Below are 21,085 nucleotides of genomic sequence, written 5' to 3'. Positions count from 1 at the left end.
TTTTGAGATGGAGTCTAGCTCTGTCGCCCAGGCTGGAGTGCAGCGGTGCATTCTCGGCTCACTGCAACCTCTGTCTCCTGGGTTCTAGTGACTCTCCTGCCTCAGTCTCCCGAGTAGTTGGGATTACAGACCCGTGCCACCAAGCCCGGCTAATTTTTGTACTTTTAGTAGAGACGGGGTTTCACCATGTTGGCCAGGCTGGTCTCAAACTCCTGACCTCAAGTGATCCGCCCGCCTTGGCCTCCCAAAGTGCTGGGGCCACTGCACCTAGCCTCCCCCCCCCCCTTTTTTTTAACTTGCAAAAGTGAACAAGGACTTGGTATAATTATCGACATTAGAAATTACTGACATTGGCCGGGCGCGGTGGTTTATACTTCTAATCCCAGCACTTTGGGAGGCCGAGACGGGCAGATCTCCTGAGGTCAGAAGTTCGAGACCAGCTTGGCCAACATGGTGAATCCTTGTTTCTACTAAAAATACAAAAATTAGCTGGACATGGTGGCAGGTGCCTGTAATCCCAGCTTCTCGGGAGGCTGAGGCAGGAGAATCGCTTGAACCTGGGAGGCAGAGGTTGCAGTGAGCCTAGACTGTGCCATTGCACTACCACCTGGGCAACAAGAGCAAAACTACGTCTCAAAAAGAAAAAAAAAAGAAAGAAAAAGAAATTACTGACATTAATTATATCTATAATCACAGAATCAAATAAGAGACTTTTAAAATAATCTAATCTGGCTTCTCCATCGTACAGGTGAAGAAACTGAGGCCCAGAAGGGTGTTAGCAGCAATAATGGTAAGAAAAAAAATTAGTTATATCTTTAATATGTACTTTAAGTATGTATTTAATAAAACAGGCAAAAATTAATTCCAGACTAGATATATTAACATTAATTATTAATTACTATATTAAGCATACTAATTATAGTTATCATTAAATATTGAAGAACTTAAAGCTATTAAAAATAAGCAGGTTTGAATAAACAGATATTTGGCCAGAGGGTTTTTTCCTTCCTGTTTACTTTCATGAACCCTGTAGGAAGGGTAACAGCTTAGATCTCTCCTGCCCAATGGATAAAGAGAAACTGGTTGATCTATTTTATGCCTTCCGTTTCACAAATTCCTTACATGATTTGCCAGATGAGATAGAGAAAAAAATCAAGAAAGCAAGCTTTATAATTGCCCTGCCCAAGCTGCTCAGATGGCATGTTAACTCCCTAGTCAACTGTTTGATTCAAGAACCTTGGAAATTGAGGGCATTCTGGCTTCATGGATGAACCATAAAGACTTTACTTGCAGTTCATTATCTTACATAAAATATACTCTTTCCTCTTGGGGGCACAGTGGCTCATGCCTATAATCACAGCACTTTGGGAGGCCAAGGCAGGAGGATCACTTGACCTCAGGAGTTCTAGACCAATTTGGGCAACATGGAGAAACCCTGTCTCTACAAAAAGTATGAAAAATTAGCTGGATGTGGTGGTACATGCCTGTAGTCCCAGCTACCCAGGAGCCTTAGGTGGGAGAATCACCTGAACCTGAGCCTGGTGATCACGGCTGCAGCGAACTGTGATTGTGCCACTTCACTGTCCAGCCTGGGCAACACAGACCCTGTCTCAAAAAAAAAAAAAAAGAAAAAAGTACTCTTTCTATGAGAGAAATCTAGACTTCAGAAAATTGTGACAACTTATATTTTTATGTTAACATTTATTGAAGACTTTTTCGGCACTAGATGCTGAGCTAAAGGTTTTTTATGTATGATCTTGTTTTTCCTCACAGCAACCTTATGATATGGGTTTTTTTATTCCCATCTACACATGGAGAAACTGAGACTTAGGGAAGTTCTGTAAGTGTCTCACCATTACACAGTAAGTGATTAGCAAAGTTGGAATTTGCAGCCCATGCATTTCATTCAGTTATCACATGTTGAAATCTCATATTTTAGGACTGCAAAAGTAGAAATGTAATTAAAACTAATCTTAAATTTAACTTCATATTTAAAATACATTTATATTTTAGAAACCTGGTGTTGGGCTGTTAAAATCTATACAGGTGGAGCATCCCTAATCCAAAAATCCAAAATCTGAAATACTCTCAAATCTTGAATTTTTGTGTCAACATGGCACCACAAGTGGAAAATTCCACATGTAAGTACTTAACAAAAACTTTGTTTCATGCAAAAGTTATTAAAAATATTGCACAACAGGCGTGATGGCTCAAGCCTGTAATACCAGCACTTTGGGAGGCCGAGGTGGGTGGATCACCTGAGGTTAGGAGTTTGAGACCAGCCTGGCCAACATGGTGAAACGCTGTCTCTACTAAAAATACAAAAATTAGCTGGGCGTGGTGGCAGGCGCCTGTAATCTCAGCTACTCAGGAGGCTAAGGCAGGAGAATCACTTGAACCCAGGAGGCAGAGGTTGCGGTGAGCCAAGATCGTGCCATTGCACTCCAGCCTGGGGGACCAGAGTGAGACTCCGTCTCAAAAAAAAAAAAAATTGCATAAAATTACCTTCAGGCTTATGTGTATAATAGGTATATGAAATGTAAGTGAATTTCGTGTTTAGACTTGGGTTCCATCCCCAAGATAACTCATTAGGCATATGCAAATGTTCCAAAATCCAAAAAAATCCGAAATCTGAAACACTTTTTGTCCCAAGCATCTCAGACATGTAATACTCAACCTGTATGTACAATATGATCTTAGTTTTGTACAATAAAACATAGATGACTATATACACACATAGAATAAAGTTCATTTATTTTTTTGAGATGGAGTTTCTTGTCACCCAGGCTGGAGTGCAATGGCATGATCTCGGCTTACTGCAACCTCTGCTGCCTGGGTTCAAGTGATTCTCCTGTCTCAGCCTCCTGAGTAGCTGGGATTACAGAAGTCCACCCCCACGCCTGGCTAATATTTGTATTCTTAGGAGAGATGGGGTTTCACCATGTTGGCCAGGCTGGTCTTGAACTCCTGACTTCAGGCAATCCACCGGCCTCAGCCTCCCAAAGTGCCGAGATTACCGGCGTGAGCCACCGTGCCGGCTTCTTTTTTCTTTTTTGATGGGCTTGGCTACCGTCTGAACCCTTTATGTTTAGAGAATTTTTCATTATAAGTCTGAGAAGGCCATATCCTCGCTTTCTCAGCAGGGTCATCTATTTCTAGCACAGCCATGATAAAGGTGCTAAAGATGGCATCCAATAGTGACCAGGTCTAGTGGCTTGACAGTGCAGGTGGCAGCATAAGGTTTGGGGCAGAAGAAGTTGTCTGCTCACCAGACTGACTTTGTGGTGACAGTTAGCCCTGGATCTGACTGCCAAGCTTTTCATTTTTCAAGCTTGCTTTCCAGTCTTTCTAGCAATGTTCTGAGCTACCCATCTGTTCCTGTTCCAATTAAAATACCAATAGTCAGTTGCTGTTGCTTACAACTAAGAAACCTGATATGTGTACCATATAATATACCAAATAATTGAGCTTTGATATTTTTGGGGGCCTGTGGACTGTGGTCTGGAATTGTGGGAGGAAAATTGGACTATATGATTTAGTAAGTATCTATAGAAGGTGGACCAGAAGCCAGTTTCTTCATATTCCGTTTTTTCTCTTTGCCTAGCTTTGGTTTATTTTATTTTATTTATTTTCTTTTTAAAACAAACAACTTTATTTCCTCACTTTTACTTAAAACTTGATTTTATAAAACACACACACACACAAAAACATTTTTAAGAGTTCTGTATCACAGAACATTAAAGAGTACAAATATCCATTGCTTCATAGGTTCAAGTTACATAAATTAAAGTCAAATAATTGGAAACTGATTCATTAGGGAAAACTATACATGCAATGAAGGTCAAAAGAAGCTAATACAGCAATATTTCATTGTTTATAGATTATTAGTTACTTTCAGGACCTTAACAAAGATTCTGAATATTTAGACTTCTTTTGCTGTATTTTATATCCCTACCTATACTGAGTCGAGCTACTTGACCAAAATATCTGATTTAGGAAAGCATTTAGCTTTACAGCACAAGTTTTTCCATCTACAGTTACTATCTTCAAAGGAATATACATCACAACGTTGACAAAAAAAATTCCTGGTTCCTTTTGAACAATGTGCAATAAATTCATGATGTTAACTCCATGATAAGTCAAATAGGTACCAAAAAATAAAAGGAACAATTACAGTTCAGTAAGTATCATTTTGGTTTTCTCCATGTAAAAATTAACCAATGAAATAAAACATATTAACTATAGATGACTTGATTTCAGGAAAACCAAATTTCAAAATTACAATTACATTATTTTCCTCATGTCATCCTCAGTCATTGACAGGAATTTTGTAGGCCACCATGCTATTTACTTTGTGGATTGTAGTAGTAAATGAATGAAGGCAGACTTCCTCAGAATTGGTAATAAACTGTGGTACCAACTCTTCCCATTTTTCAGGTACAACCAAATCGTTGTCTGTATAAATCAGCAGATCAAATGAACAAGAAACTTCCAACAGTGGCAGAAATGTCACTGTAGCTGTGATCTGTCTGATCACTGAACGGATTTCGTCCTGGATAGCTGTCTGAGATTTTTCTCTGGATGCGCTGTCATCTTTTGCAGTCTTGTCACACTCAATATCAAACTGCCGTCTTTCCAGGACCTCACCATTTTCAATATTTGAGATAACTACAACCAGTTTCTGAACTGAACACTTGTATAACCAATCTTTTAGTTGTTCCACTACATTATTCAGATATTTTATGAGCTCAAGATCAGTAGTTACAAGCAAGGTAAGTCCGTATTTCTGCACTCGAGTAAAAGTGTCAGACGGATATATGCCATGCTGATATAAAATGCTGTTGATGATGAATGAGAAGAACTCGGCCACGATTTCGGCGCTCCCGCGAAGGGTGATTCCCTGCTCCCGGGAGAGCTGCAGCGCCATGGCCAGGGACACTAACAAAGGCATGCACATCCACTCCGCGGACAGCAACCACAGCGGCTCCCACAGCCGCTTTGGTTTATTTTAATGCACACTCTCTTGCCTTGTTAAACCTATACAAATATATAAAAAGGGTGAATGATGGCCCTTTTCTTTACCCACCAAGAAAACACAAATTTATCTAATTGAGTTGGACAGCATAATTTATTTTCTATTTTATTTGACAGACTTCCTATCATATCCGCTTGAGTATTTATTCTTCTGAGGCTCCTATATGTATAGCAGTAGTTGACACTTGTTGATCCCTTACATTGTGCTGGGCACTGTGCTAAGTACTTCACATGGATTGATTCATTTAAATCCTCTTCACAACCTTATGAGATGTAGTTGCCATTATAACCCACATTTTACAGAAGAGGAAACCGAAGATGAGAGGTCGCCCAGCTGTGAAATGGCAAAGTTCACTTTTAAACTCAGCTGCCTCACTCCCAAGCGCTCATTCTTAATGACACTCTCTACTTTTTCCCTAACTGGTTTGACTGACTAGAAATTTCTTTTTTTTCCCTTCCCTTCCCTTCCCTTCCCTTCCCTTCCCTTCCCTTCCCTTCCTTCCCTTCCCTTCCCTTCCCTCCCCTTCCCTTCCCTCCCCTTCCCTTCCCTCCCCTTCCCTTCCCTTCCTTCCCTTCCCTTCCCTCCCCTTCCCTTCCCTCCCCTTCCCTTCCCTTCCCTCCCCTCCCTTCCCCTCTCCTTCTCTCCCTTCCCCTCTCCTTCTCTCCCTTCCCCTCTCCTTCCCTCCCCTCCCCTCTCCTTCCCTCCCCTTCCCTCCCCTCGCCTTCCATTATGTTCCTTCCTTCTTCTTCTTTCTCTCTTTTCTTTCTATTCTTTTCTTTCTTTTTTTGAGCATGTCATGAAGGCATCTGTGGAGACCCTGATTGAGCATCTATAACTGTGTAAGGTGAGTGGTTGAGCTTGATTCAAAGAGCCAAGCTCTTTCTTGCCTTAGGTCTTTGCATGCTAGAATGGACTCCCTCTCCCCATTTCTTTCTATGACCTTGAGGCCTTAGCTAGATGATGCTTCCTCAGGGAGGCCTTAGTGGACTATTTCACTCAGAATGTATTCCTCTCTGTTATATTCTACTTCAGCATTCTCTTTGTTTCCTTTACATACTTAGCACAGTTTGAAAATTTAGTTTTACATTTTTTGTTAGTATCATTTTCTAGAGCAAACTTGTCCAATCCATGGCCTATGGGCGTGTGTAGCATAGGATGGCTTTGAATGTGGCCCAACACAAATTTGTAAACTTTCTTAAAACATTATGAGATTTTTTTGGTGATACATATTTTTAGCTCATCAGGTATCGTTAGTGTTAGTGTATTTTATGTGTGGCCCAAGACAATTCTTCTTCCAAGGTGGCCTCGGGAAGCTAAAAGATTAGACACCCCTGGGGCCAGGCGCAGTGGCTCAACCCTGTAATCCCAGCACTTTGGGAGGCCGAGACGGGCGGATCACGAGGTCAGGAGATCGAGACCATCCTGGCTAACACGGTGAAACCCCGTCTCTACTAAAAAATACAAAAAACTAGCTGGGCGAGGTGGCGGGTGTCTGTAGTCCCAGCTACTTGGGAGGCTGAGGCAGGAGAATGGCGTGAACCTGGGAGGTGGAGCTTGCAGTGAGCTGAGATCCGGCCACTGCACTCCAGCCTGGGCGACAGAGCGAGACTCCGTCTGAAAAAAAACAAAAACAAAAACAAAAAACAAAAAACTAGGGTCCAGCTAAGCTACTGTAACAAAGAAACCAAAAAATTAAGTGACGTTAAATATGGCTGAAGTTTAATTCTCTTGCATGTAACATGTTAGAGGAATGTAAGCGTCCACACTGGTGGGGTACCTCAGCATGTGAAGTCATTCAGAATCTGTTTCTTTCACTGTGCTGCTCTGACATTCCCTAGTCTTGTCTACATGGTTGAAGCTGTGTCAGCTCCACATCCCTATTTCAGTTTTTAGGAAGAGGAGTAGAGCAAGAATGTAGAGCAAGCAATTTCCTGTGAAGTAGATGACTTGTATGTTGTACACATTACTTCCATTTACATTCTATTCTTTTTCATGTTTCTAGAATCATAAAATTTATTTCTGATCCAAAATATATAGTATGGATGAAACATTAGTCAAGATAAAAAGCTAGATTAACAATCATTTATTAACATAATACTGGATGGGTACTGTTGGAAATAAAATATATTATATGTAAAGACAGGGTTTCTGATCACCAGGAATTTACAATATAGTTGGAGATTTCACTGACATTCCATTCTGATAAATGTAGTCGTGTGGCCACACCTAGGATACTAGGAAATACCATCTTTGGGTGGGTGGCCATGAGCCCAGCTAAAATGGAAGAAGGAGACAATGGGCATTGAGGGGATAACTAACCCGTTGCCTCACTGTTGGATAAATGCTGTTGAAAGAATGAATATATTTTTTAAAAGAATGAAGAATGGATATTCATTGTTACATTAGCAGAGTTTGGAATAATGTAGGGGTTTGAGGGCTATTTTGTTTTTGTTTTTTGTGACGGAGTTTCACTCTTGTTGCCCAGGCTGGAATGCAGTGGTACGATCTTGGCTCACTGGGACCTCCGCCTCCTGGGTTCAAGTGATTCTCCTGCCTCAGCCTCCCAAGTAGCTGGGATTACAGGCATGTGCCACCCACTCCTGGCTAATTTTTGTATTTTTAGTAGAGAGGGGGTTTTGCCATGTTGGCCAGGCTAGTCTTGAACTCCTGACCTCAGGTGATACACCCACCTTGGTGTCCCAAAGTGCTAGGATTACAGACATGAACCACGGTGCCCAGCCTTGAGAGCTATATTTTAGAACTCTAAGAAAGATGCGTGTGATACAAAAATATTAGACACTGACTAAAATAACATCAAATATGCTTTATGACAACCTATTCATCTGCACATTTTGGGGCAAGGGAGGGTTAAAGACCTAAGAAAGTTGCTTAGGCCAAGAAATTGTGCAAAAGAGGTCAGCACTGGATTTTGTAGAGACACACCTGGCTTTGCTAGAATTTAGGGAGGATGGAATAGGAGCTTCTCTGCCTTCAACAAGTTTCCAGGAATAAGCCTTTATCTGCTATAGTTAGGCAAGACCCCCTCTAATACTTCCCTGGCTAGAAGGAAGCTATTTTGAGGCAAGGATGTTGTTTGATTACAAACCTTTGTTATCCTAACACCAACAAAGGCTTTGAAATTCTTAGGTGAAAAACAGGGCAAAACCAAATTGTAATAACTATTTTAAAGGATGTGGATAAAATTTATGTTCCAATGATATATCCTGATACAAACATAACTTTTTAAAGAGTGTAGGCTGAGCATGGAGTTATATGAAAATGTTTGCACCTGTCCTCCCCTAAAGTGGCTAAGGGCATCTTGGCAAGGCTTGTCATCAACTGTCTTCTCTGTGTGACTGCAGATAAGAGGAAAGGGCCCAGCTGCTGCCACAGCCCTTTTTCTTTGTGGCTGCGGTAGACACTGGGCTTGCCATTAGCTTCTCTGGCCTTGCCATTATCTTCTCTGGCCTTAAATTCCCTCTGCACAAAGAAAGGTAACCCATTCCCCTCATCCTGTCTCCTTTCATATTTGGCTGAAAGTTTGGGAAACCCATTTCAACCCTTTCTTTGCCTTTCAACATGTCACATTCCTTCAAGCTGAGCTCACAGATCTGTCCTTATGAAACCTGTTCTGACTCCCCAGGGGGAGTGAATCCCATCTCTCCTGTTCTTTTTCAGTGTTTTCTACTTGTCAGAGCACTTCTCACTTTGGGGCTTTAAATATTTTTAATATGTTTGTGACTCCTCCTTGCAAAATACTTCAGGATAGAGACCATATCTTATTAATCATTGATTCTCTCTGCCTTGTACAATACCTGGCACATGGTAGACCCTTGGTAAATGTTTACTGAATGCATGAATGAGTGATTAAATGAGCAAATGATCCTTTGGGTTCTTTCTTTATAGCCTCTCAGCTATTTTTTTTTTTTTTGAGACAGAGTCTTGCTCTGTCGCCTAGGCTGGAATGCAGTGGTGGGATCTTGACTCACCACAACCTCTGCCTCCCGGGTTCAAGAGATTCTCCTGCCTCAGCCTCCCGAGTAGCTGGGACCACTGGCACATGCCACCACGCCCAGCTAATTTTTTGTATTTTTAGTAGAGATGGGGTTTCACTGTGTTAGCCAGGATGGTCTCGACCTCCTGACCTCATGATCCACCTGCCTCGGCCTCCCAAAGTGCTGGGATTACAAGCATGAGCTACTGTGCCCAGCTCCTCTCAGCTATTCTAATGTTGTTCATGCCTCCCCAAGACTAGGAATACAAAGTGTGGTTGCAAGTTCTTCCTTGTTTCCAAAATATTTTCTCACTTGCTTACTGAAGTTAAATTGAAGGTCAGAATTCTTTAATGGAGAAGCAATTGGCCTTTCATTATGCAATAAGGGATAAAATGACTTAAAATGTAAATATTGCTTGAATTAACATACTGCTAAAACTTACTAGGACTAAAGTGGGCCAGGTGTGGTGGCTCATGCCTGTAATCCTAGCACTTTGGGAGGTTGAGGGGGAAGGATTACTTGAGCACAGGAGTTGGAGAACAGCCTGGGCAACAGAATGATACCTCGTCTCTACTAAAAATAAAATAAAATAAATTAAAATAAAAATTAGCAGAGTGTGGTGGTACACACCCATTGTCCCAGCTACTTGGGAGGCTGAGGCAAGAGGATTGCTTGAGCCTGGGAAGTCAAGGCTGCAGTGAGCAGTCACTGAACCACTGCACTCCAGCCTGGGTGACAGAGTGAAACTCTATCTCAACAACAACAACAACAACAACAACAACAACAGCAACAACAACAACAACATCAAAGGAACTAAAGTGTAACTAGTCAGTCAATCAAAAAGTGTAAATAACATACTAGTTTCTTTTCTGTTTTGCAGGGGGTGGAGGTCAGAGAGAAGTTAGTGTTTGGGTTTTAGTGAGGGATGGGAGGGAAAGGGGGGGTCAAAAGGTCATTTAGATAGCTACAGAGCATAGAAAGAGAAACTAGGGATTACTGATTTAGCATTTCCTTAATGTTTCAATTTTCAAGAGAAGTATGGCATAACTGCTCTTGTTTGTAATTTTATGAGAATATTGTTGGGAACTATATAGCATGATGAACACCATCTTATATTATAGAATTTGATAAGATCTGGGGTGTTTGTGAATGTGTGGACTTAAAAATGTTGACTTTGTTTCAGAGGAACTAAATTTTCAGAAGAGTTAATAAAGGAGTCATATAATCTAGATTGTACCTAAAATACCTCTCCCAGTAGTAGAGCAGTTTGGGTACTTTGCATGACTAAGTGAAATTGGAGATGGCCCCAGACAGGAAGGGGTAGATGGTATGGCAAGATTTAGTTTTGAGTTGGAGCTTCCTAAATGGAGGCTATCATAATGTACATTTTTGGGTAAATTGCTATTATCAAAGGATCACTGATAACTCATATATATAATAATAATTTTTTTTTTCTTAGAGACAAGATTTTACTCTCTCGCCCAGGCTGAAGTAGTACAGTGGCATCTTTGGAAGTGGAAAGCAAATGTAGTCATATGTTGCTTAATGACAGGACTATGTTCTGATAAATGTGTTGTTAGATTATTTCATCTTTGTGCAAACATCATAGAGTGTATTTACACTAATCTAGATGGTATATAACCTACCACACACTTAGGCTATATGGTATAGCTCTTCCTAGGCTACAAACTTATTACTATACTGAATACTGTAGGCAATTGTAATGCAGTGGTAAGTATTTGTGTATCTAAATGTTGAAAAGACACAATAAAAATATAGTATAAAAGATAAAAATGGTATGGCTGTATAGGACACTTACCATGAATGGAGCTTGTAGGACTGGAAGTTGCTCTGGATGAGTCAGGGAGCGAGTGGTTGGTGAATGAGAAGGCCCAGGTCATTATTATCCACTGTTGTAAACTTAATAAACACTGTACACTGGCCAGGCACAGTGGCTCATGGCTGTAATCCCAGCACTTTGGGAGGCCAGGGTGGGTGGATCACCTGAGGTCAGGAATTCGAGATCAGTTTGGCCAACGTGGTGAAACCCCATCTCTTATAAAAATACAAAAATTAGCCGGTTATAGTGGCAGGTACCTGTAATCCCTGCTACTTAGGAGGCTGAGGCAGGAGAATCACTTGAACCTGGGAGGCCGAGGTTGCAGTGAGCCAAGATCTGCCACTGCACTCCAGAGCAAAACTCCATTTCAAAAAAAACAAAACAAAACAAACAAATGAAAAAACGAAACAAACCAAAAAAGTCCACTGTACACTTAGTCTACACTAAGTTTATTTATTTTTAAATTTTTATTTTTTTGAGACGGAATTTCACTCTTGTTGCTCAGGCTGGAGTGCAATGGCACAATCTTGGCTCACTGCAACCTCCACCACCCAGGTTCAAATGATTTTCCTACTTCAGCCTCCCGAGTAGCTGGGATTACAGGTGAGTGCCACCACGCCGGGCTAATTTTTGTATTTTTAGTAGAGATGGGGTTTTGCCATGTTTTTGAGATAGAGTCTCACTCTGTAGCCCAAGCTGGAGTACAGTGACGTGATCTTGGCTTTGCAACCTCTGCTGCCCGGGGTCGAGCGTTTCTCGTGCCTCTGCCTCCTGAGTAGCTGGGATTACAGGCATGTGCCATTATGTCCAGCTCATATTTTGTATTTTAGTAGAGATGGGGTTTTGCCATGTTGCCCAGGGTGGTCTCGAACTCCTGAGCTCAGGCAATCCACCCCGCTCAGCCTCCCAAATTTCTGGGCTTATAGGCCTGAGCCACTGTGCCTGGCCCACTAAATTTATTTTTTTTTAAATTAATTTCATTATGTCCTGACAGCTATGACATCACTAGGTGATAGTAATTTTTCAGCTCCATTATAATCTTATAGGACCACCATTGTATATGAGGTCTATTGTTGACCAAAACATCTTTTTTTTTTTGAGACAAAGTCTCGCTCTTGTCCCCTGGACTGGAGTGTGATGGTGCCATCTTGGCTCACTGAAACCTCTGCCTCCTGGGTTCAGGTGATTCTCCTGCCTCGGTCCCCCGAATAGCTGGGATTACAGGCGCCTGCCACCACGCCTGGTTAATTTTTGTGTTTTTAGTGGAGATGGGGTTTCACCATGTTGGTCAGGCTGGTCTAGAACCTCTGACCTCAGGTGATCCACCCGCCTCGGCCTCCCAAAGTGTTGGGATTACAGTCATGAGCCACCGTGCCCGACCATTGTTGACCAAAACATCTTATGTGGCACATGACTGTATGTGTAAACAGAGGCCCAGTATTACACAATTCATTGAAAATTTGCTACTTCTGTAGTGTCAAATGATTAGTTTGACTTTTTAAAAATCTCACTTGAACTGGAATTGAACAAGAGTCTGAGAGTCAGTTGTCCTAGGTTTTCACTTCTGCCTCCACAACTGACTAGCATAGTGATATTTCAGAGATCATTTCTCCTCTGTAGATCAAAGTGAGATTATGTGAGTTCCAGGGCCTGTTCCAGGCCTAACACTTTCTGTATTTTTATTCAGTAGCAACAATTAAAGCATTTCACATAACACAGCAGTAGCAAAGTCTGGACTGGAATGCATGCCTTACAAGCCACTTAACCTCTTTTTTTTTTTCTTTACCTTTCAAACTTTTTAAAAGTAAAGTATAATATACACATAGTATAGGAAGTACATAGAGTACACTAATCTTTTTTTTTTTTTTTTGAGACAGAATTTCACTCATGTTGCCCAGACTGGAGTGCAGTGGCGCCATCTCGGAACACTGCAACATCCACCTTCCGGGTTCAAGGGATTCTTCTGCCTCAGCCTCCTAAGTAGCTGGGATTACAGGCATGTGCCACCATGCCCAGCTGATTTTTGTATTTTTAGTAGAGATGGGGTTTCTCCATTGGTCAGGCTGGTCTGGAACTCCCCACCTCAGGTGATCCGCCTGTCTCTGCTTCCCAAAGTGCTGGAATTACTCTGCTTCCCAAAGTGCTGGGATTACAGGCGTAAACCATGACGCCCAGCCGAAGTATACTAATCTTAAGTGTTTAGATTGTTAGAATGTTTTCAAAGTAGGCAATGAATTATAATTGAGCTTTAAGATTCATCCTTTTAAATGTATAGTTTGATGAGTGTTGATAACTGTGTAGAGTCAGATAACCACAACCACAGTCAAGATATGGACTGTTTCTATGATCCCCAAAAGTTTGCTTCTAACCCTTTGCAGTTAGTTCCCTCCTTTTACCCAAATCTTCTGGTAGCCACTGACCTATTGTCTATCCCTACAGTTTTGCCCTTTCCAAAATGAAATCATACTACGTATAGACTTTTGTGTCTCTTTTCTATAATGCTTTTAAGATTCATCACAGGCTGGGCGCGATGGCTCAAGCCTGTAATCCCAGCACTTTGGGAGGCCGAGACTGGTGGGTCACGAGGTCAGGAGATCGAGGCCATCCTGGCTAACCCGGTGAAACCCCGTCTCTACTAAAAAATACAAAAAACTAGCCGGGCGAGGTGGCGGGCGCCTGTAGTCCCAGCTACTCGGGAGGCTGAGGCAGGAGAATGGCGTAAACCCGGGAGGCGGAGCTTGCAGTGAGCTGAGATCCAGCCACTGCACTCCAGCCTGGGCGACAGAGCGAAACTCCGTCTCAAAAAAAAAAAAAAGATTCATCACATACCTGTATTTGATGTGTATCTTGATCATACCTGATGTGATGTGTATCTTGATTACTTAGATCAAGATACAGAACTTTTCTAGCACCCCAGAAGATACTTTTGTGTCCTTTTCCAGTCAGTTCCCACCCCTCACGCCTCACCCCCACTATTCTGACTTTTACTGCTGGATTACTTTTCCTATTTTTGTATTCCATATAAATGGATTCATATGGTAGATACTGTGTGTCTACTTTCTTTTTTCTTTTTTTTGAGATGGAGTCTCGCTCTGTTGCCCAGGCTGGAGTGCAGTGGCCGGATCTCACCTCACTGCAAGCTCCACCTCCCGGGTTTACGCCATTCTCCTGCCTCAGCCTCCCGAGTAGCTGGGACTACAGGCGCCTGCCACCTCGCCTGGCTAGTTTTTTGTATTTTTTAGTAGAGACGGGGTTTCACCGTGTTAGCCAGTATGGTCTCGATCTCCTGACCTCGTGATCCGCCCGTCTCGGCCTCCCAAAGTGCTGGGATTACAGGCTTGAACCACCGCGCCCGGACTGTGTGTCTATTTTCTTAATGCAATATCTGTAGGACTCATTCATGTTATAGCTAGTAATAATAGTTTGTCCTTTTAAAAAAATCACAGTATAATATTCCATTGTATGAATATACCGTGTTTCATTTATTTCTTCTACTGTGGTGACATTTTGGTTGTTTCGAATTTTTGGCTGTTTTGAGTAAATCTTTTCTTTTTCTTTTTAGAAATGGAGTCTCACTATGTTGCCCAGGTTGGCCTTGATCTCCTGGGCTCAAGTAATCATTCCACCTCAGCCTCCTGAGTAGCTGGGACTACAGACACATGCCACCACACCTGGCTTTGAGTAAGTCTTTTGTGAACACTCTTGTTAATGTCTTTTGGTGAGAGTATGTATCCATATCTCTTGGCTATGTTCCTAAGAGTGGAATTGTTAGATCATAGGCTAGGTATGTGTTTAGCTTTCATAGAGGCTGCCAAACAATTTTCTAAAGTGGTTGTACCAATTTATTTATTTACTTATTTATTATTCTTTTTTTGAGATGGAGTCTTGTTCTGTCACCCAGGCTAGAGTGCAGTGGCATGATCTCAGCTCACTGCAAGCTCTGCCTCCCAGGTTCAAGCAATTCTCCTGTCTCAGCCTCCCAAGTAGCTGGGACTATAGGCGCCCACCACCACACCCAGCCAATTTTTGTATTATTTTTTAGTAGAGATGGGGTTTCACCATATTAGTCAGGCTGGTCTTGAACTCCTGACCTCAGGTGATCTGTCTGCCTTGGCCTCCCAAAGTGCTGGGATTACAGGTGTGAGTCACCACATCCAGCCAGTTGTATCAATTTAATACTCTCACCATCAATGTATGAGAGTTCCAGTTACTCCACATCCTTGCCAACACTTGGTATTGCCAGTCTTATTAATTTTAGCTTTTTGGAGAATATACTGTAACCACTGCTTTTGGATTGAAATTGCATCTACACCACCAATAGTGTCATTCAGAGATGTAGAGAGTTGGGAGATATCAGTCAAGTTCCTTATGTTTCTGGGCAGAGACTTAACAAGGCAAGCAGTAGGGATGAACAGTGGTAGAGCTACCTTATATTGTCAAGAAGACTTGAGTCCTTATTTACCATTCCACCATAGTGATGGTACTGGGGAGCCTTCCCTCCCTAATTCTATAACCCTAATCCTGTCCTTTAATATTTATTTAATAGCAGTTAACCTGGAAGAAAAGATATGGGGGATTGGTTGGTGAGGACTGCCCTTGTTCAACCTTCTTAAACGAAATCTGTGAGCTTATTCCTCCTTCATTTGAGATGGCCTTTGGAAACCTGTATCAAATCTCCACTGCAATCAGGGTAATTAATCATCAAGAATGGCAAGATGATTGTAGAGAATCCAGGAATGGAATGTGGATCCATGTGCATGTGTAGAGCAAAAATCTGCTTTTTATTTGCAAAGATAGTAGTCTCCAGGAAACGTAGTGAGGCTAAAAGGTCCATTTAAGATTTGGCTGTTATCCTTGATGTTGATAGTAGCAGTTGGGTTTGAGCTGGTGGGTTTTGGGTGTGCCCTGCAATGTGGTTGTTTAATAATAATATGCCTATGAAAATAAAGCCCAAACTGACAGATATGTTTTACTCTAAACTTGGTATAGACTGTTTAATGGGGTTTTTATGTGTACCTAAGAATCACTATGCTTTTAGAGTACTTCTGGCCACTCTACAAATACATGAATCAGATTAAAGAACAGTCAATCAGACTTGAATTAAATATATATTCCCATAATGGTGATTATCTTTTTTCTTGACTTGGCATTATTATAACAAGCTAAAATAATAGGAGATAAGTAGCTGTTATAAATGAACCATTAAAAGCAGCAGTAAGCCAAAGTTATCATTGATCTCTCCCTGTCTCTTACTTTATAAAAACTAATGTGAATTGCTATGGAGTTACCTACTTTAATAATAAATCTGTTGTGTCAGGGTAGTGACCTGAAGTTATTTTTACATATAATTTATAGTTTCTCGATTTAATCCTCTGAATATCTCATCCTATTGGCATAGCATAAAACCATTTCTAAATTGAAAGACAAAAGTAGCTTGGGAAAAATATTTTTATTGAAGATATCCATTTGATCAATAGTCAAATAAATATGAGCTTATTTTGAATGACAGTTTCAAGTTTAAAAGACTAAAAAGGAGGCTGGGCCTGGTGGCTCAGACCTGTAATCCTAGCACTTTGGGAGGCCGAGGCGGGTAGATCATGATGTCAGGAGGTTGAGACCATCCTGGCTAACACAGTGAAACCCCATCTCTACTAAGAACACAAAAAATTATCCGGGCGTGATGGCACATGCCTGTAGTTCCAGCTACTCAGGAGGCTGAGGCAGGAGAATCACTTGAACCCAGGGGTCGGAGGTTGCGGTGAGCTGAGATTGTGCCACTGCACTCCAGGCTGGGCAACAGAGTGAGACTCCCTCTCAAAAAAAAAAAAAAAAAAAGACCAGAAAGGAGATGCTTTGATTCATTACCTATTTGGGTAATTGATTTATAGGTGTATTTTGAAATTTAGATTTTTTTTCTTCATGAGCAGGGATGTGAGGCGTATGGAGACATTTTATGAAGACACTAGCTTTTTGAAAAGTGAATCATAAACTGGAATGTGGAAAATGAACTCAAGTAGCAGACAGTTTAATGTGACTACATAAAACACTGGTGTCGTGCTGCTAAAACTCTTCCTTCCCTTAATTTGCTTAATTTTTGGAAGAGAAAATCAGTAGTTTATGCTATTCCAGCCAATACCTGGCACCTTTCCATTTGGCTATACATGCCAGGATGCCAAGAACCATACCACTACTTTGTCACTTGAATAGAGCTGCTGGTTTCCTCTTAATGCCAATTTCAAATTTCTGGCAATGACTGACTGTTACCATAGTCCTCTCATCCCTCCTGTTTATCTGTACATCTCTTAAGCTTAGTGTTCCGCTCCTGAACTTTTATTACCTGTCTCAGGCAAAAGTGTAATGAATACCTTTAAATATCACCGAGAAAAAACTGAGAAATAGCACATATGATTAACACATAAATAATTAATTTGGGAGAATACTTTCCTCTATTTTTGTCCACTTGCCTACTTATTCATTTGTTGCTTTTCTTTAGATGTCACAGATCTAACCCAGTTAGTCTAAAGAAATGACCATGCATCATTGTCATATCATAAACATAACTCAACTTGGAAGGAAGTAATTTCAGGATAGCTATCCTATTACTATGCTTTATTTTTTTCTTCACCTAATGCAAGTAGCCATAGAGAATATGAAGAAGATCTTAATACTCACCCTTTGAAGAGAAAGCAGTGATTTTTTTTTCTTTTTTTTTGAGACAGAGTCTTACTCTGTCACCTAGGCTGGAGGGCGGTGGCGTGATCTCGGCTCACTGCAACCTCCACCTCCTGAGTTCAAGTGATTCTCCTACCTCAGCCTCCCAAGTAGCTGGGATTACAGGCAAACACCACCACGTCTGGCTAATTTTTGTATTTTTTGTAGAGATGGGGTTTCACCATGTTGGCCAGTCTGGTCTCAAACTCCTGACCTCAGGTGATCCACCCACCTTGGCCTCCCAAAGTGCTGGAATTATAGGCGTGAGCCACTGTGTCCAGCCAGAAAGCAGTGATTTTTTTTATGGTCCTTATTACTCATGCTATCAATTTTATCTGTAATAGGTCCCTGTCAAAATCAGAGTAATTAAGTGGAATGACAATTCTGTTAAATGTGTTCATGCCATTGCATTGGCAATAAAGCATGCACATATTTACAATTAAGACTTATCTTTTTACTTTGCCATGGAGAATTGTGATGAACATTAAGTTGCACAGGCGTGGGGATCCCAAAGGGTATTCATAAAAATAACACCAGGTATATACGCTCAGGATTATAATATCTTCTTATGCAATTGCTTATTTTCACTGCCTATTTTTTGACTGAATAATAATTACCTTAGCACTGATAGGGAGGCAGGATCAGCTAGTTTCAACCTTTTATTATAACCTCCCTTTTAAAAATTTGTAGCACAGCATAGAACCATAACTATTTATTCAAATATATTTGTTCCAGTTCTTAGTTTTTAAAGGGTAGCCAACTTTCACATACAGCACTCTGAGCTTTTTAATACAGTCACTTTGGTGCTACACAACAGAACATTGAGATGCATACTGATAGTATGGTTACTTTCTTAAGCTACTACTAGGAATCATCAATATAACAGAGATAAAGGAGACTTGAAACCTAGCCCAAGCAGTGAATTGACAGCCGTCTTTAACCACTATGACCTAAGAATGACCCTGAGCTCTGCTGGATTCAGGAGATAGATCTGTTGCAGAGCACAGGAATCAGATAGATATCTCACGGGCCTAGAAACTCCCATTGTGCAACAACTGCAGAATCACTTGCAAAGTCTGATAGACACATAGGTGATAAACAGTGATGCAAACGCCTTGCTCTTTTATTATATATATTGAAATATAGTTGTGAGTGGTTAATATTTATTTTATTTGCTTCTTCCTTTGTAAAGTTAACATTTATAAAAAAACAGTAAGTTTTAAAATACTATTTAAAATTTTCCAATTTAACCATGTTTTCAAATATTGATACTATTTTATATATATATATATATATATATATTTTTTTTTTTTTTTCTTTTTCCTTTTTTTTTGAGATAGAGTCTCAGTCTGTTGCCCAGGCTGGAGTACAGTGGCACAATCTCGGCTCACTGCAACCTCTGCCTCCCAGGTTCAAGCGATTCTTCTGCCTCAGCCTCCTGAGTAGCTGGGATTACAGGCATGTACCACCATGCCTGGATAATTTTTGTATTTTTAGTAGAGATGGGGTTTCTACTTCTGGGCTCGAACTTCTGACCTTGTGATCTGCCCACCTCTACCTCCCAAAAGCTGGGATTACAGGCGTGAGCCACTGCACCCGGCCACTGTAAGTAAATGTATATATTCCTTCCCTCCCTCCTCCCTCCTCCCTCCCCCCTCCCTCCCTCCCTCCCTCCCTCCCTCCCTTCCTTCCTTCCTTCCTCCCTCCCTTCCTCCCTCCCTCCCTCCCTTCCTCCTCCCTCCCTCCCTCCCTCCCTTCCTTCCTTCCTCCCTCCCTCCCTCCTTCCTTCCTTCCTTCCTCCCTCCCTCCGTCCCTCCTTTCCTCCCTCCCTCCCTCCTTCCTCCCTCCCCCTCCCTCCCTCCTTCCTTCCTTCCTTCTTTCTTTCTTTCTTCTTTCTTTCTTCTTTCTTTCTCTCTCTCTCTCTCTCTCTCTTTCTTTCTTTCTTTCTTTCTTTCTTTCTTTCTTTTTGAGAAAGAGTCTTAGTCTGCAATCTCAGCTTACTGCAACCTCCACCTCCCGAGTTCAAGTGATTCTTGTGCCTCAGCCTCCAGAGTAGCTGGGATTACAGGTGTGCACCACCATGCCTGGCTAATTTTCATATTTTTAGTAGAGATGGGGTTTCACCATGTTGGTCAGTCTGGTCTCGATCTCCTGACCTCAAGTGATCCACCTGCCTTGGCCTCCCAAAGTGCTGGGATTACAGGTGTGAGCCACCAGCTCGGCCTGTAAATACATTTTGTACACCTACACATACATATCAATAGTTGATTTTATGTGGGTGGAATGATATACTCTAAAGTGCATAAAGTCACATGTGGCATTTTATGATAAAATACACCCTTTGTTTTGTTTGGTAGCTCTTTAACCCTAAGGTGTGCTTACATTTAAACTTTCTAACATCTTTCCAACTGGATTAATGATAGTTTAGTAGGGGAAGCACACAAACAGAACTTTAGAATATGGACTTGAGCTTGATTGCCCTGCTACCTTGTTGCAGAAATGCTATGTGAGACAGTTTTATATATATAATATATATATATATATTTTTTTTTTTTTTCTTTTTCCTTTTTTTTTGAGATAGAGTCTCAGTCTGTTGCCCAGGCTGGAGTACAGTGGCACAATCTCGGCTCACTGCAACCTCTGCCTCCCAGGTTCAAGCGATTCTTCTGCCTCAGCCTCCTGAGTAGCTGGGATTACAGGCATGTACCACCATGCCTGGATAATTTTTGTATTTTTAGTAGAGATGGGGTTTCTACTTCTGGGCTCGAACTTCTGACCTTGTGATCTGCCCACCTCTACCTCCCAAAATGCTGGGATTACAGGCGTGAGCCACTGCACCCGGCCACTGTAAGTAAATGTATATATTCCTTCCTCCCTCCCTCCTTCCTCCCTCCCTCCCTCCCTCCCTCCCTCCTCCCTCCCTCCTTCCTTCCTTCTCCTCCCTCCCTTCCTCCTCCCTCCCTCCCTTCCTTCCTTCCTCCCTCCCTCCCTCCCTTCCTTCCTTCCTCCCTCCCTCCTCCTTCCTTCCTTCCTCCCTCCCTCCGTCCCTCCTTTCCTCCCTCCCTCCCTCCTTTCCTCCCTCCCTCCTTCCTTCCTTTCTTTCTTCTTTCTTTCTTTCTTCTTCTTTCTTTCTTTCTTCTCTCTCTCTCTCTCTCTCTCTCTTCTTTCTTTCTTTCTTTCTTTTTGAGAAAGAGTCTTAGTCTGCAATCTCAGCTTACTGCAACCTCCACCTCCCGAGTTCAAGTGATTCTTGTGCCTCAGCCTCCAGAGTAGCTGGGATTACAGGTGTGCACCACCATGCCTGGCTAATTTTCATATTTTTAGTAGAGATGGGGTTTCACCATGTTGGTCAGTCTGGTCTCGATCTCCTGACCTCAAGTGATCCACCTGCCTTGGCCTCCCAAAGTGCTGGGATTACAGGTGTGAGCCACCATGCTCGGCCTGTAAATACATTTTGTACACCTACACATACATATCAATAGTTGATTTTATGTGGGTGGAATG

General features: G+C 41.7%; 1 protein-coding gene across 1 annotated transcript; it reads right to left on the bottom strand.

Moving 5' to 3' along the window:
* Positions 1 to 3,954: 3,954 nt before the first annotated feature.
* LOC117072584 (mitotic spindle assembly checkpoint protein MAD2A-like) lies at positions 3,955 to 11,016 on the bottom strand. Its single transcript, XM_033192896.1, has 2 exons — positions 10,850 to 11,016; positions 3,955 to 5,037 (listed from the first exon to the last, which is right to left on the bottom strand). The coding sequence occupies exon 2, from the start codon at positions 4,955 to 4,957 to the stop codon at positions 4,310 to 4,312; it is 648 nt and encodes a 215-aa protein (XP_033048787.1). The 5' UTR covers positions 4,958 to 5,037; positions 10,850 to 11,016; the 3' UTR covers positions 3,955 to 4,309.
* Between the last annotated feature and the right edge of the window lie 10,069 nt (positions 11,017 to 21,085).

This window comes from Trachypithecus francoisi, unplaced genomic scaffold, assembly GCF_009764315.1.
Source record: "Trachypithecus francoisi isolate TF-2019V2 unplaced genomic scaffold, Tfra_2.0 Lachesis_group4, whole genome shotgun sequence".
NCBI lineage: Eukaryota > Metazoa > Chordata > Mammalia > Primates > Cercopithecidae > Trachypithecus > Trachypithecus francoisi.
Note: the sequence above shows the minus strand (reverse complement) of the source record. Positions and strands in the feature narration are given on the sequence as shown.